This window comes from Penicillium hispanicum, assembly GCF_028827665.1.
Source record: "Penicillium hispanicum strain IBT 35686 chromosome Unknown utg000006l_segment0_segment0, whole genome shotgun sequence".
Classification (NCBI taxonomy): Eukaryota; Fungi; Ascomycota; class Eurotiomycetes; order Eurotiales; family Aspergillaceae; genus Penicillium; species Penicillium hispanicum.
This window is the reverse complement of record NW_026623198.1, coordinates 1,246,671-1,261,061: the sequence shown is the minus strand read 5'-3', so window position 1 is coordinate 1,261,061 and position 14,391 is coordinate 1,246,671. Positions and strand designations below refer to the sequence as shown.

Genomic DNA, 14,391 nt, shown 5'->3' with positions numbered 1-14,391 from the left:
AAACGGCCACGGAGTGATCGCATTCGGACTATTCATAAATCACATCATTGATCGTGCCGTTCTTTTTGGTTCGCACTTCCACTCATTGCATTTACTTCCTCTTTCTCTGCACAGTAATCATGGGATCGATCGAGCAAGACCACTCGACTGAGCGCCAGTTTGGAACGCTGGCTGTGCATGCCGGTGCCCCTCACGACCCGACGACTGGCGCAGTCATCGCTCCAGTACGTTCGATCTTCCACGGCCCCTCGACGCAGAAAGCTAACACTGTCCGCCGCGGCCAGATTTCTCTTTCCACTACCTTCGCCCAGACTAGTGTGGGCAGCCCCGTCGGTCTTTACGAGTACACTCGCAGTGCAAACCCCAACCGGTCAGTAAAGAATGCAACATGGCGCAAACGCCCAGAGACTGACTTTGTCACAGCGATAACTTCGAGCAAGCCGTCGCGGCTCTCGAACATGCCAAGTACGCCCTTGCCTTCTCCTCGGGCTCCGCTACCACCGCAACCATCCTCCAGTCGCTAGCCACGGGATCGCACGTTGTCTCGGTCTCCGATGTGTATGGCGGTACACACCGGTACTTCACCAAGGTCGCTTCGGCGCATGGCGTCGATGTGACCTTCTCGCCATCAATCGAGCTGCACGTAGAGGAGTTGATCCGTCCCAGCACCAAACTCATCTGGATTGAGACTCCATCCAACCCGACTCTAGGCCTGGTGGATATCCGCGCTGTGGCCGAGGTCGCCCACCGCCATGGCGTCCTCGTTGTGGTGGATAACACCTTCATGAGCCCCTATGTGCAAAATCCGCTGGATCACGGCGCCGATCTGGTGGTGCACTCGGTGACCAAGTATATTAATGGACACTCGGTGAGTTCGGTCACTCCATGCCTGTGTTACCCTACCTCTAATCAATCCGGATCTCCTAGGATGTGTGTATGGGTGTTGCCGCCTTCAGCTCAGAGGCTTTGAAAGAGCGCCTCACTTTCCTCCAGAATGCAATTGGCGCTGTTCCATCTCCATTCGACTGCTGGCTCGCGCACCGGGGTCTGAAGACTTTGCATCTGCGTGCCCGCGAAGCTACCAAGAACGCCACCATTGTGGCCCAGGCTCTCGAGTCGTCTCCACACGTTCTTTCTGTCAACTACCCCGGTATCGACTCTCACCCCCACCGTGCCATCGCTATCAAGCAACACCGAGATGGTATGGGCGGTGGCATGCTCAGCTTCCGCATCAAGGGCGGCCAGACTGCTGCCCATCTCTTCTGCAAATATACCAAGATCTTCACCCTGGCCGAGAGCTTGGGTGGTGTCGAAAGTCTATGTGAGGTTCCATCGAGCATGACTCACGCTGGTATCCCGAAGGACGAGCGTGAGGCAGCTGGGGTGTATGACGATCTTGTGCGGATGAGCTGCGGTGTCGAGGACGGCGAAGATCTGAAGGCCGATGTCCTCAAGGCCCTGGATCTGGTCGTGGCTTCATCAGAGAAGGCGATCCATGGCAGTGCTTAAATGGTCCATATTTGGTCATGTTGATTTTGCATTACGACGAGACTACATAATAGACGACTTTCATTTATTGTTCATGATCGCTTGGGCTTTTCACGCCAGGTAGTATCTGCGACCTGAGTTCAGGGTTCAATTGCATCCTCACTCGCAATATTCATCCACTTTGATTCCACTCGAGAGCTAATATAGCGGTTGCTTGAGTTCTCGTAGAAGAAGCAAACCTGCCACGTTCTTGTAAAAAGACGTTTTGGGTTCAGGGAGAATGGCCAAATTAGTCCTAACAAGACGATATCGTACGTATTTCCTATCGCATTGAGCTCCGCCATTTCCGCGACGATCCTGTCTATCTCGTCTAACGACATATTGGAGTGAATCTATATATGGGGCCTTGCTCTATGGATACTTCGGTAGACACGTCACTCCCCAATACAGTCGACTAACCGTTTTAGCAAAATTTCACACCTGCCTGGGACTAGAATTCAATCATCGAAGGGTATGGGACAGACTGGATTTGCAACAACAGGGTGCCAGCCAAGATAGGCAACCTAAGGTTGGAAGTCCCGATGCTGCTTAGTCACCAGCACTGGCCCACTGTAATTTTTTGGGTATGCATCGTCGACAAGCGTTGCCAGGCGAATTTCACAGATTGCGAGTGACTTGTTATCACAACCAGTTGGCACTTACTCAGATTTGCTCTTGCTCGAAAAGCCCGTGACCTGAACACCGGAGCTTATCAATTGCTCGCCAAGGGGAAGACCCTCTCGAACAACCTGCCCTGCAAGTACATCTCCAGTGGGCTCGTGTGATCATGGCCTTCAGCTTCGGCTTCTCTGGAGATGACATCGACATTGATGATTCCGAGATCAACGACGATGTCCCGAACGTGAATCTCCCGGACGGCATGGACGCCTCTCTCCCCGAACTGGTGCAAGCTGGTAAACATGATATGGACGAATGGGTAAGTTCTTCTCTTTGTTAAGTACATAGGAATATAGATATTCTTATTGAATTTGCCTGCGCATTGTTACGGGCTTCTTACCAGAACCCCTGTTCTGAGGTGGTACCAGAGCATGTTGACAATCATATACTCCGCGGCGCCTTAACGCCTTTCTCTTGCTCTTCCAGAATCCAAGTCTAACCAGATGATAGCTTTCGATTCTCCCATCACAGATATTCTATAATAGCTTGGCAATCAGCGGCACGTCTCTCGTCATTTCTCGCCGGGAGATTTTCGACATCCGCACTCAGTTGATGGCAGAAGATAGTGCAGACCACGATAACGAAGAGCTCATTGCTGGGCTTGAACAAGGAGATCTCAAGCCCCGCTTCTATGAGGGGGGTTTCAAGACCTGGGAGTGCTCTGTAGACCTTGCAAAGCTTGCTGCTAGCGACAACTCCATCATTCAATCGCTGGGCGACTCGCAGACAGATGTCCATATCATCGAGGTTCGTACAATCTCAGACCCTACGATCACCCTGGAACGGTGTATATACAACTTACTGACATGCAAATGATTAAACAGCTTGGTGCAGGTACTGCTGTACCATCACTGGCACTTTTCGCCCTTGTTCTTAACAAGAAAGAGTCCGAAAAGGGCACAATCTCACAACGGAAAACACATTTTACGTTTGCCGACTACAACGCCGCGGTCTTACGACTTGTAACGCTCCCAAACCTCCTTTTGACCTGGTGCAAGAGTCGCTCTCCGGCTACCACGTTCCCTGCAGCGGAGCAGGAGGCGTCTCAAGCTCAACATGAAGAACAAGAACTGGACATCACGCCTGAATTGATTTCTGATTTCAAGAATGACCTGATGCGGCGCGGAATCTCCATTAGCTTTATCTCTGGCGCTTGGTCCCCAGAATTTGTGGATCTGGTTTTCTCTGGCGAGGGGCAGGGTCATGCTAGGACCCTGGTGCTTGCGAGTGAGACGATATACTCGCCGTCATCGTTGACAGCGTTCTCAGAGACTCTGTTAGCACTTTTGCGCGGTTCCACTACAGCTTTGATGAAGAGCCGGGCTCTGGTAGCAGCCAAGAAAGTATATTTTGGAGTCGGCGGGGGTGTGGATGAGTTTCTCGCTGTTCTGAACAACGTCTGCGCCGATGAACTGGAAGTCCGGCAGAAAGTCGATGTTCAGTCGGAAGGTGTCGGCAGGGTGGTGTTGGAGGTCACACCAGCTGCAAAGTGAAATGAAATAAATCGATAACGAGCTGATTGTTATACAACTTCAATACGCCAGAAGCTTGTTTTCAAACAAATGGAATTCAAGTGATCAGGTGCCGGATTGGGCTTCCCGGTTTCCAACGTATATGTACATGTTTCGCCCCATTGTGCGCTTGTCAGCCGAACTAACAAAAAATAATCTAATCGTAAAGAGACACGACCTTGCCATCCTTCATCCGTGCAACGCGAGATGCCTCCATGTCCTTGTTCTGACGTTCGTAGTGAGCCACGACGGCACTGAGGTCAGCCTGCGAGCCGGGAGAGACGTTATAAGGGGAGCGAGCATTCATCAGGCTGTGAAAAATGTATTGTTAGAGTCGATTCTATCGATATTCCACACTTGATTCACATACTCGGGCTGCAACAATTCATAGGCCTCACGGGGTCCTTGACTCTGGAGCAGATGGCGGTCCTCGGCGGCCTTCTCCAGAATAGCGGTGTGAACAGCATTACGCTGCTCAAATACCTCTTGCGAAGGGGTCCACTTGCTGATGAGGCCAGAGATCCACGACTCCGAACCGGAATCCTCATTCGACTTGCTGAGGCGGTAGAGGATGTAGGCGGAGGCGAAGCTGCCCGCAGTGACGTAAAAGCTGCGCTGTTAAGCATGAAATGCAGCTTAGCCAATGTTCAACGCTATTGGGAGGCTTTTGGGAGGTGCTGAGTCCTAACTCAACCGGCGGGGGAAAGAGCTTACGCCGAAGCTTTCGTTCACGGGCTCAGCGTGAGCGTGGGAGGAGCCGAAGCGACGAGGAGGATGCTGCAAAGCCAGCCGCCGCATCGAGGCAGCAGAACGTCTGGCGGCGAACATGATGGAGGGACAATGGGCAAAAGTCGGTTGGTGATGACCCTTTGGGCGGCGGTGATAGGATGAGGTTGCGAACCGACGAGGTCATGTGACATTATCCCTATTGGGACTAGCGTTCTCGCTGCCGCCCTCTTTGCTTACCCAGTGTACTCCTCCCTCGACATGATATCGAGGAACGTGGGGAATTCCATCTTTCGATGCACTCATGTATACCACACAACAATCCTTCTCCCTTCGGTTAACTACTATGAATATGCGGCATGAAACCGCCCGCCTCGAACTGCGGAGGCCATGCAGACGCAAGAACAGGAGGGCCCGGCCCGCCCTATACTTACCACGCCCGGGGTTGTGTGGCCGCAGAGGCCGGTCTCAGACGCCTCGTTTTAACCCCTACAATCGGGCGAAGGCCATATTGGATCTATCTGATTGCTGCCCATTACAGGGCATCCTTCTTACCCAGACAGGCATCCTACGTGGAATACTACAGCTAGCGTTTGGCTATCGATTGAACAAGTCAGCTTTGGGAGGGCCCCCACTCCCCATTGTTCACCACGCCCGACTCCGTTGATGCCCAATGCCCTGGCGCACCGCAATTGGCCTCGCTTCGGTTCGGAATTGAATCTTTGTCTGTGTGATTCGGATTGTGGATGTGCTGATCAGCGTTGCGCTGCATCTTTTGGCCCAGTCAGCCTTGGGATGGGTATCAATGCCCGCTAAGGTTCGGTCCGCCGCGCTTGGAGCGCACTTTTCGAGTCCTATAGCACCGCGAATGGGAATTTGTTTCTTGTATCTTTTTCCCTTGCCCTACGTCGTACACCTGCCACCCACGCTCGATTCTAGGTAGCATTCTCCCGACATCCGGAAAATTGAGATCAGGACTTGCCCGAATTGTCAGCGTGCTGGGACGGGCAGCCTTGCCGTCGTGTATCGTCTTCATTTGTGCCCACTTGTCTGACGACACTCCAGTACAATTGATTCTCTGCCCGATTGTCACTCCGTCGACACGCCTTGACTCATTATTCTTAGCATTCTGGAGCCCGGCCTCCCTAGTCCGCGTGCTCTTTGGGCTATATCTTGAGGCACCGCCAGGGCTCCTTGCAAACGTACAGTGCAGAGAGCTCCATGAATCCCCCGAATCGGAATCATACTCATCGTCTCTTATTGCCTTCACTTATTCAGTGATTCTATTGGAAACACGTCGACTCATCACTAGAAAAATAATTGGGCACGCATCACTCGGCCACAATGGGAGCGGGTGGCAAGAAGGCCAAAGTCAAAGACAAGACTGGCAAGGCCGGATCGAAGAAGATTAAAAAGACCAAGAGTCCAGAGGGGACAGAGGACCAGACGACAACCGAATCTACTACTCCTACTCCTACTCCTGATAGCCCGGAACTCGCAGTACAAGAGCCAGAGTCCGGTCAATCAGCGGAACCAGTTCTTGAACAACCTCCGACGACCGCCCAATTAAACGAGTCTTCAACAGCAGCAGTGGACCATGAAGAATTTAATGTCACACAACTGCCTGCTCCTGACACGTCGAATGAACCACCCGCTGTGAAGGACGACCATCCCGACCCTGAAGCAACCGAGCCCGACATCCAAGACATCCCTGCGCTTCCCATTGAGACCGAGGAAGCTCAGATATCGAACGACGACGTTAACCCTGGAGAATCTCCAAGAGGGAGAACATTCGTTGCACCTTCACCTTTTGTTCCATTCTCCCCTGTGCCTGCAGCCGTACCATTACCATCCCCCTCTCTGACTGAGGCTCGGTTTATGTCAAGTCCCTCCCCCGAGACTCACTATCACCATCCTGCGTCACCGGCCTTTGTTCCATACGCTTCGCCCTACGCCTCGCCCTACGCCTCGCCTTACGCCTCACCTGTGCCCAAAGTCAGCAGCCCTCTTGCTCGTTCTCATTACCCATATATGCCTCCAGTCATGTCTCCCACCGCAACTCCTCCTCCGCCCCCTGCCCCAGTAGCTCCGGTGGCATCGACGGCACCCCCATCAACAGCGCAGAGCTACACAACTGCTGTTCACTCTCCTGTCATGAGCTCTGCAGGAGTTGCTCCACCTTATAACTCCTATCCCCATCACCCACCAGATGGCCACTACATGCATCGAAGTTACAGTGTTGCGGATCAATCTTATGCTTCCTCGTTCCAAGCCATCCGAGAGTTGGGCTTGGGAAATGGCCAGCCTCGGGAGAATGGCACCATCTCTCCTCCAGAGAACGATGGTGAACACATCGAGCTTCTCCAAAGGATCCAATCCGCTATTCCTGACATCAACCGTCTGTTGCATGGTTTCCGCAACACCCACAGCAGGCTTTCAAGCCGGGAGGCTGAGATGAAGCAGATCGGAAACCAACACGAGCAAGCCCTCATGCACAAGGACTTCTACATTGAAGCCCTGCAAGCGCAAATGAAAAAGACGGCCAACGAAAGCGCCGAAGAGTGTACCAAGCTGAAAAATACCATCAATGAACTGCGTCTTGAGTTGGGTAATCTCCAAGAGAAACAAAAAGATCTGGAAGACGGCTTGGCAACACACCAAAAGTCCAACGAGGAGCTCTCACAGAGCAAGGTTGAGCTTGAGGCAGAGATTGCAAAGCTGAATGCCGCCATGCAGGAGTCGGTTGAAACGCATGCGAAGGAAAAAGATCAACAAAAGGAAGAACACTCACAAGCGCTTGCCACCCAGAAGCAAGAACTGACCGAGCTGTTTGAGGAAATCAAGAACGAAGACGAAAAGGCCGCAAACGAGACATTGGAAGCTCGAGAGAAGGATTTGCGTGATCAACACGAATCCAACCAGGGAGAGTGGGAAAAGGAGAAGACCCAACTACATGAGTCCCTGGAGGCCCAACGTACCGAACTCGAAGCCAACAAAACAGAGCTTGCCGCCAGAATCGCCGAATTGGAAACCAAGGAGACCGAACTGAAAAACCAAAGCGCTGAGCTGACATCGACCCGTGAAGAACTGTCATCGAAGCTTGAGGAGTTGGAGGCGAAGAAGAAAGAGTTGGAGGAAACCCGCGAGAAAAACACCCAAGACCTGCAATCACTCCAGCAGGGCCATGCAGGCGAACTGGATTCCTTACGACATACCCACGAAGAAGAACTTGCGGCGGCCGCCAAGGAGCTTGATGATAAGATCGCTGCACTCGAGGCACAATTCGGCGAGAAAGAGAAACACTGGGCCGAGGAGCGTGCTGAATTGGAAAAACTGCTCTCTGAAAAGGACGGCGATCTGATGAGCTCTGAGCGGGAGAAGGAAAAGCTGGAGGGCGATGGCCTTGTCAAAGAACAGCAACTCCAGCGTGCGGTGGATGGAATGCGATCGACTATCGACCATCTCGATCAAGATTGCGACCGGCTCAGGAAGACGCTGCACAGTCTTGGTGAAGCCACCGATCTCAAAACGACCAAGGGCGATCAATTCTTGTAAGTGAGCCTACAGTCTGCGAGTCTACATTCTTTTTATTGTTTATATTTTATCTCTCTTTACGATGATGATCATGTCTCTCCTTTTATATCTCATTTGTCTATACGCCAAGACCGACACAGTCTCTTTTCCTTATTGTTCTATAGAATGTGATGTTGATAACGCCATAAATGTACACCGATCTAATAAGCCTTTCGTCTTCTAGTTTGGACTGTTTCTCCCAGCTGTCGCAGCTGATCTTCGAGCTTTCCAAGGAGCATTTCGCTTACCTCCCCATCGACCCACCGAAGGACATTTTGTCCAAGATCCCGTCAGAGCTACCGTCTTTCCTGGACAACACACCGGCTTCCCGCGAGTTGCGCTGTGCCTACATCCAGCACGTCGTGTCCAAGACCCTGACTTATCGTGTCTTCCAGCCCTTCCTCTTCACACTGGGACGAAGATATGACAAAGCAGATACCTTTTTCCAGATGCTGTCGATGGATATTCGTCGCAAGTCTGTCCGGCGCGAGGCATTCTGGCGACAGCAAACCCTCAAGGCGGCGTACACAACTTCGGATGCCAAGCAGTCTATCAATGTTGCCGCAGCTGTGATTGTGGATGAGATCATCGACCATATCAAGCACTTTGCCGACCCTAAGCACCTGGATTCTCTGCTGACCGGCGTTCGGAAAATTGTGAAGCTGGCGGCGGAGACGTGGCGCCATGCTCGCGTGGAGCGCGAGCTTGTCCTGGCATCTTTCCCGGCCCCGGATGCAGAGGCGGTCTCAAATGAAGGATGGGAAGAATACGGAATTGCTAAGGAGGTCAGTCCTAGCCAGAAGACCGACCCCACGCGACATGTGGTGCTCCGCACTTTCCCGCATGTCCTGCGAGAGGCGGCCCACGAGGACTTTGCCAGTGGAGAGCGGGCCAGTCCCTGTATCTACTCCCACGGTGTCGTCCTGTTCTCCGATTCTCCCGTTGTCATGGCGCGACTGCAGGAAGTAGCCAAGAAGTCGATGGAAACGCTGGTTGCAGACGACGGGCAACTATCACCACCAAAGACTCCCAAGGGATCCCAGGAAAGCCTGGTGGTAAAAGGCATTGAGAAAGCCGCCGCTGTTTCCAACCCCCCTCCGGCGAAGCTGACCATTCAATCGGCGCCCACAAGCCCGAAATCTAAGGAGCAGTTTGCCAGATCATAGTGCTGTATTTTTCTCTTCTTGCCCTCCTCCTCCTCCTCCTCCTCCTCCTCCTCCTCCTCCTCCTCCCCCGCTTCTTTGTTTTTCTCTGGCGTGTGCATGTTATGTGTTCCATGTTTGATAGCGTGATTCCGTATTCATCTCGATTGTGGATTGGCAAGGTTATTCGGATGAGACAATTTTCAGATTTGTATTCAGCGGCTGGGATATTCGAGACATGTATTTTTCCCCAAGGTTATTCAATGGGACGTTTGGTTGCAACAAGAAGTGTGTAGAACCAATGGAACATCACTTTGATCTTTTGTCGCTCCCGCCCCACAACCCGGCCATACAAACCCTAACTAGCTAACAATTAGCCATGTTATCGATGTCATCCGTGGAAGCGCCCGCGTCCCACGATCGGGAGATAGATCCACGGACACCGGCACGGAACACACAACCTGTTTCAGATCCGTGGCTGATGTTTTTGGCGTATAAACAAGCTCGTGGACACCGGTTCAGCCCTACCGTGTGGCTTTGGAGAATTCTGGACCCCACGAGGGGCTGAGGGGATAAGAATAGAACGCAGGAACCAGACTGTGTGGCTCAGTCGCCCTGCCGCAAGTACAGCCTGGTTTCACGAGAGCGATTTGGGAAAGCCGAGAATGCCTTGAAATGCAGGAGCCAAGCAGAACCTGGTTTGCAGAAGCTGTCCCGACATGGTGCGAAGGGCAGAGAAATGCATACGACGAGCGACGCGGAGAGAACACAGAAACAGCGGGCAAAGCACGACGCGGGGCGCCAAGAGCGCAGCGCTAAATGAGGCTCATAGCGGCACAGTTACTCTGCTTCCACGCTTCCTCTTTCTACAAGGCTGACCCCCGTTTCTCTGCCCCCCTCTTGTGGTTCCCCTAAAGTATTACGCCCCCCGGCGCTACTTCTGCTCTTCGCCCTCGTCATCTCCTTTCCTCTTGCAACCCCCCCCCCCCCCCCTCCCACGGCCCCCAATTTTCTGACTCTTCTACTTTGTCAAGCTTGCCCAACCCCGGGTCTTGACGTCTACAGCTGGACCCGGCTCTGGCATCGCCCCTCGCCTTGGTCTATTATAAAGAGTAAATCATTATCTGCAACATCACAGGTCCCCTTCCCATGTCCGGGAAATTATATCATTCTCTCGATCTGTCTCGCAGCACTTTGCACCCATTCAATGATTTCACACTTCCTTCTGGCCCCCTCTCGCCTCCTTCCGAAGGTGGCTCTCCGGATCTAGCTCGCTCTGCATGGGCCAACTCATCCGCCATCGATTCGATGAAGATGTCGAGCCCCCACAACGCTCGACACTCGCCGCTCCAGGAGCGGAATCCCCAGGATCCGTATCTTTCTGCGCCATCTGATCCGGAGGAAATTGATTTCCAGGCCAGCGCGATTCGACTGACCCCCGTGGGTAGCAGTCCCAACCACAGCTCCCCACCTAACGATGACCATGAGGCATCGGGGCCGGGGCCTGCCATCCGCACTCATACCGGCTGGCCCTCGCAAGGGACTGATTATGTTGGCATCAGTTCTTGCACCTCCCTATCCGATCCTAGTGGGTTTCTCGCACCGTCGGACATCGACCTGGGGAGTGGTGCCAACTGGCAGAGTGGCACAACGGCCCCATCCACTCAATCGGCATGGTCGGCGTCAATGATGGCAAATGCCTCTCAGTGGGTACCGCCAGAACAGACCGTTCCAAGTCCTTCGTCCGTGCCAGGAAATGCGACAGCTCCAGGTGAACTCTCCGCGGCGCAGCATTCACTAGCTAGCCTCCAGAAACCCAAGCTTGGTGGCTCTGACCTCGCCATCTCAACCGATCACCCATCGATGGATGGACTGACGTCGGCTTCCACCGCAAGGGGGAGAAGTCCCATTCTTCTCACGATAGAGACTGTGTCGCGTGGAGATTCTCCGGAGCGAGGCGCCTTTGCGCACCAGCGACGCGCAAGCCGATCGTCGACCCATCTCTCCCCAGGAGGCCCCGATGAGTTTTCTAGTGACTCGGAAGGGGACATCGCTTACGATGATCATCGGTCGGTTTCTTCCCTCTCCGTCGCCCGAACCCACAACGGCAACTGGATCCGGAGCCCGGCCACAGGCCGCGGTGGGCTTGAGCCATCCGCTCGAGGCAACGAATATGTATTAAGTCCCAACGACTTGGAAATTCAACGGGAACGCAGCCGGAAGAATCAAGACATTAGTCTTTGGTCGGCTGATGTGAGTGCAGCTAGCAGCGAAGCAGGTGATGGTGTGCCTCCAACACCACCCCGTCGACAAATCCAGGCGAGTAACAGATTGCGAGCGCGGAGCACTGGAGACCGCCCGCTTCAGCAAGAAGACTATTTCAACCTCCAGTTCTACACAGGTGGTCCAGCTCCTGGGCCTGGTGTTTTGGTACACGAGAGCGAGAGTAGTGAGGACGACGATGCGAGCGAGAGCAGTGTTGAAACCACCTCAGATTCACTCCCTGCAGATGCCAATGAAGCAGGCCGATATGACCGTTCCACTCCAGAAGTTTACTCTTCTCTCGAATTGACTAACTCCAGCCAAGACTTCCGTCTTTATCCTTGGCAAGATCCCCCGAGGGATGCCGCTCCTCGCACTGACGCGATGCAACCAGGAAGCTCCACCGCAGCCATGGTGGCATTCGAGAAGCGCGCGCGGGACCTAGAGACGGCATCGCTCACAGCAACAATTGATAATAATAGCATTATCAATTTTGGTGCAAACTTCGAGCGCATGAGAATCAGTGGCCACCCAAAAAGCAAAGAGAGGCGGAGCAGTAGCCTGCTCAAGCGTCCATTCATCCAAGCATCTAACATGTTAAAGCGTCAGGCATCTGACCTCTCACTTGCCAGCACAAATACTGGTGCCCATCACGCCGCCCCTGAGGAACCGCATCGTAAAGAGAGCCATCGTCACCGGCTGAGTTTGTCGTCGAAGCAGCATAGCCGCTCCCCAAGCTTAACCAACGCCCTCATTTCTATGTCAGGACAAATGGCGGCTATTGGAGGCAATAATGCGGTTCATGCTGTATCGCCAAATGCAGAAGCAATTCCCAAGGGCTTCCCGACAATAGTTCGTGGCCGAAGCCGAAGCGAGCTACCACGACCTGTCACTCCGGGGTTGATGGACCTGATGACTACCCATGGGGGCCCACCAGTTGCCGGTATCTATCGCTCTTCAAGACCGAATACGGGCGCTGAACAGTCACGGGCAAGCGTGGTACCGGAGCCTGACACAGCAGGTGTGGAGGAGGAGGATCTGGAAATGGCAGGTGATAAAGGGCTCGTGATGGAGTTTCCCCCGTTGTCACGTCCACCAGTACCGACATTCGAAGGATTCAAGGCGCAGATTATGCAAATCAACCCACGTCTCGAGCCAGCTCTGATTCACCGCTTTGCGCAAGAGCAAGTCCGTCGATATAAGAAGCTCGTCGACTTACAGCAGAAGCATTCGACTGCAGTCGCTAATCATAATTGCAAGGCTGGCAAATTCTGTTTCGCACTGGGGGGAGCAGCAGCACTGCTGGATCAACGCAAGGCCTCGGCTTCGTCTGAAGCTGGGCAGACTCAATTCCGAATTACTGATCTCAGTTGTGGCCGCGACCAGCCCTATGTGCACGGCGAAGGATCTATCGCTGCAGCCCAATTCCCCCCTGGCGTTCCACTACCCCCTGTCAGTCATTTGCCTGCTCAGTTTGAGTGTCCCATTTGCTTCCAAGTGAAAACCTGCCAGAAACCATCCGATTGGACCAAGCACGTGCACGAGGACTTGGAGCCATTCACGTGCAGTTTTCCTCAGTGCAACGAACCCAAATCCTTCAAGCGCAAGGCCGACTGGGTTCGACACGAGAGCGAGCGGCACCGACAACATGAATGGTGGACCTGCGCGATCCCCGAGTGCAGCCACACCTGCTTCCGTAAAAACAATTTCCTTCAACACCTGGTGCGGGAGCACAAAATGCCCGAGCCCAATGCCAAGAAGACGAGGAGTACAGTAGCTGCTACCGAGGGATCTTCTGACAGCCAGCGAGACCGGGAGGCGGATCGTGTCGAGCGCATGATGGTGGAATGCAGGCATGAAACACAGCAAACTCCAAGCCAGGAGCCTTGCCGCTTCTGTGGCAACATTTGTGACAGCTGGAAGAAGTTAACGGTCCACCTGGGGAAACACATGGAGCAGTTGGCCTTGCCCGTGCTGGAACTCGCCAAACAAAGCGGTGCGTCCCCGAATCAAGCTCACCTGACGCCGATCCCCGGTAGTTCTGCCGACCCAAATCCTTCATCCCTCGCTGGGCCGTTCCACAGTCACCACGATGCCCCCAATGCATCATTGGAGGGTCGACAGCAGTACCCGACTAGCAACACCAGCACGCCCGCTAGCCATCACTTTTCCTACGACATGCCCATGATGAACTACCCCTCGATTTCCGGCACCGAGCTTTCGATGGAACCGGACTCGATCACCGATGGCCTACAGCCTGGCGATCAGTTTCCGGCGTACGGTATGGGTCAGTTCGACCAAGCCACGCTCCACCCCCTGCATCAGAACTCGGTGACGTACCCACCGCCCTACAACGCCGTCCCGAGATCGAGAACATCCGAAGCCAACGCTCCCATGCTGCAGCATTCGTATCCGCTGAACTCCCAGCTTCACCCTCAAGATTCGTCGCTCTACCCAGCACAGGGGAGTTATCCGGGATACCAGTCTGTGCCATCAAATTCGCCCTACACCACCACCATGCCCGGGCCGTATACGTCCAGCTATTCCTCTCAAATGTGATTGACGACTTTCTGTTCCTTTTCCTTTTCTTTGACTTGCCCATTTGCATTTGAGGGCGCGTGTTTATGTGTATACCCCCCCCTTATTTTTCAGTCGACGACTTATACCCGTTGCTGCCGGCTGATTGCAGCGACTACGTCAACGCAGGTGGACGCGCTTTAGTTGTAGAAAGGAAATGGCATCTCTCTTGATCTTTTCCTCCGTCCTTTATATTTCTTTTTCTCATTTTTCTGTATAGTGCTTCCTATAGTCCCCCCCTTTCTTTTTGCAATTTTGGCCCCTCCTCGGCACAGCGGCCCGAAGAAAGGCATGTCTGCGCGTTAATTCAGCACGGGTGTGGAATGACGACCCTGACGAGAATGATCGGATTAGGTGGACTTACATATTTTTGGCGGCACTTGAGAATTCTGTCT

The 14,391-nt window shown here is 53.5% G+C and overlaps 5 protein-coding genes across 5 annotated transcripts; 4 read left to right on the top strand and 1 right to left on the bottom strand.

The window, feature by feature from the left end:
- Positions 1 to 119: 119 nt before the first annotated feature.
- Positions 120 to 1,509, top strand: N7459_006795 (cystathionine gamma-lyase CYS3; the record flags this gene model as incomplete). The annotated part of the gene is made up of 3 exons (XM_056945963.1): positions 120 to 370; positions 424 to 868; positions 928 to 1,509. 3 exons carry the CDS (start codon positions 120 to 122, stop codon positions 1,507 to 1,509), a joined length of 1,278 nt encoding a protein of 425 aa, XP_056797962.1.
- An 805-nt stretch (positions 1,510 to 2,314) lies between these two features.
- N7459_006794 (protein-histidine N-methyltransferase) lies at positions 2,315 to 3,698 on the top strand (the record flags this gene model as incomplete). The annotated part of the gene is made up of 3 exons (XM_056945962.1): positions 2,315 to 2,464; positions 2,656 to 2,952; positions 3,030 to 3,698. The coding sequence occupies 3 exons, from the start codon at positions 2,315 to 2,317 to the stop codon at positions 3,696 to 3,698; spliced, it is 1,116 nt and encodes a 371-aa protein (XP_056797961.1).
- A 175-nt stretch (positions 3,699 to 3,873) lies between these two features.
- Positions 3,874 to 4,544, bottom strand: N7459_006793 (putative NADH-ubiquinone oxidoreductase 178 kDa subunit; the record flags this gene model as incomplete). The annotated part of the gene is made up of 3 exons (XM_056945961.1): positions 3,874 to 4,027; positions 4,087 to 4,331; positions 4,431 to 4,544. The coding sequence occupies 3 exons, from the start codon at positions 4,542 to 4,544 to the stop codon at positions 3,874 to 3,876; spliced, it is 513 nt and encodes a 170-aa protein (XP_056797960.1).
- Positions 4,545 to 5,786: 1,242 nt separating this feature from the next.
- Positions 5,787 to 9,181, top strand: N7459_006792 (uncharacterized protein; the record flags this gene model as incomplete). The annotated part of the gene is made up of 2 exons (XM_056945960.1): positions 5,787 to 7,993; positions 8,200 to 9,181. 2 exons carry the CDS (start codon positions 5,787 to 5,789, stop codon positions 9,179 to 9,181), a joined length of 3,189 nt encoding a protein of 1,062 aa, XP_056797959.1.
- A 1,125-nt stretch (positions 9,182 to 10,306) lies between these two features.
- On the top strand, positions 10,307 to 13,978 carry N7459_006791 (putative C2H2 finger domain protein; the record flags this gene model as incomplete). The annotated part of the gene is made up of 1 exon (XM_056945959.1): positions 10,307 to 13,978. One exon carries the CDS (start codon positions 10,307 to 10,309, stop codon positions 13,976 to 13,978), a length of 3,672 nt encoding a protein of 1,223 aa, XP_056797958.1.
- Positions 13,979 to 14,391: the final 413 nt, after the last annotated feature.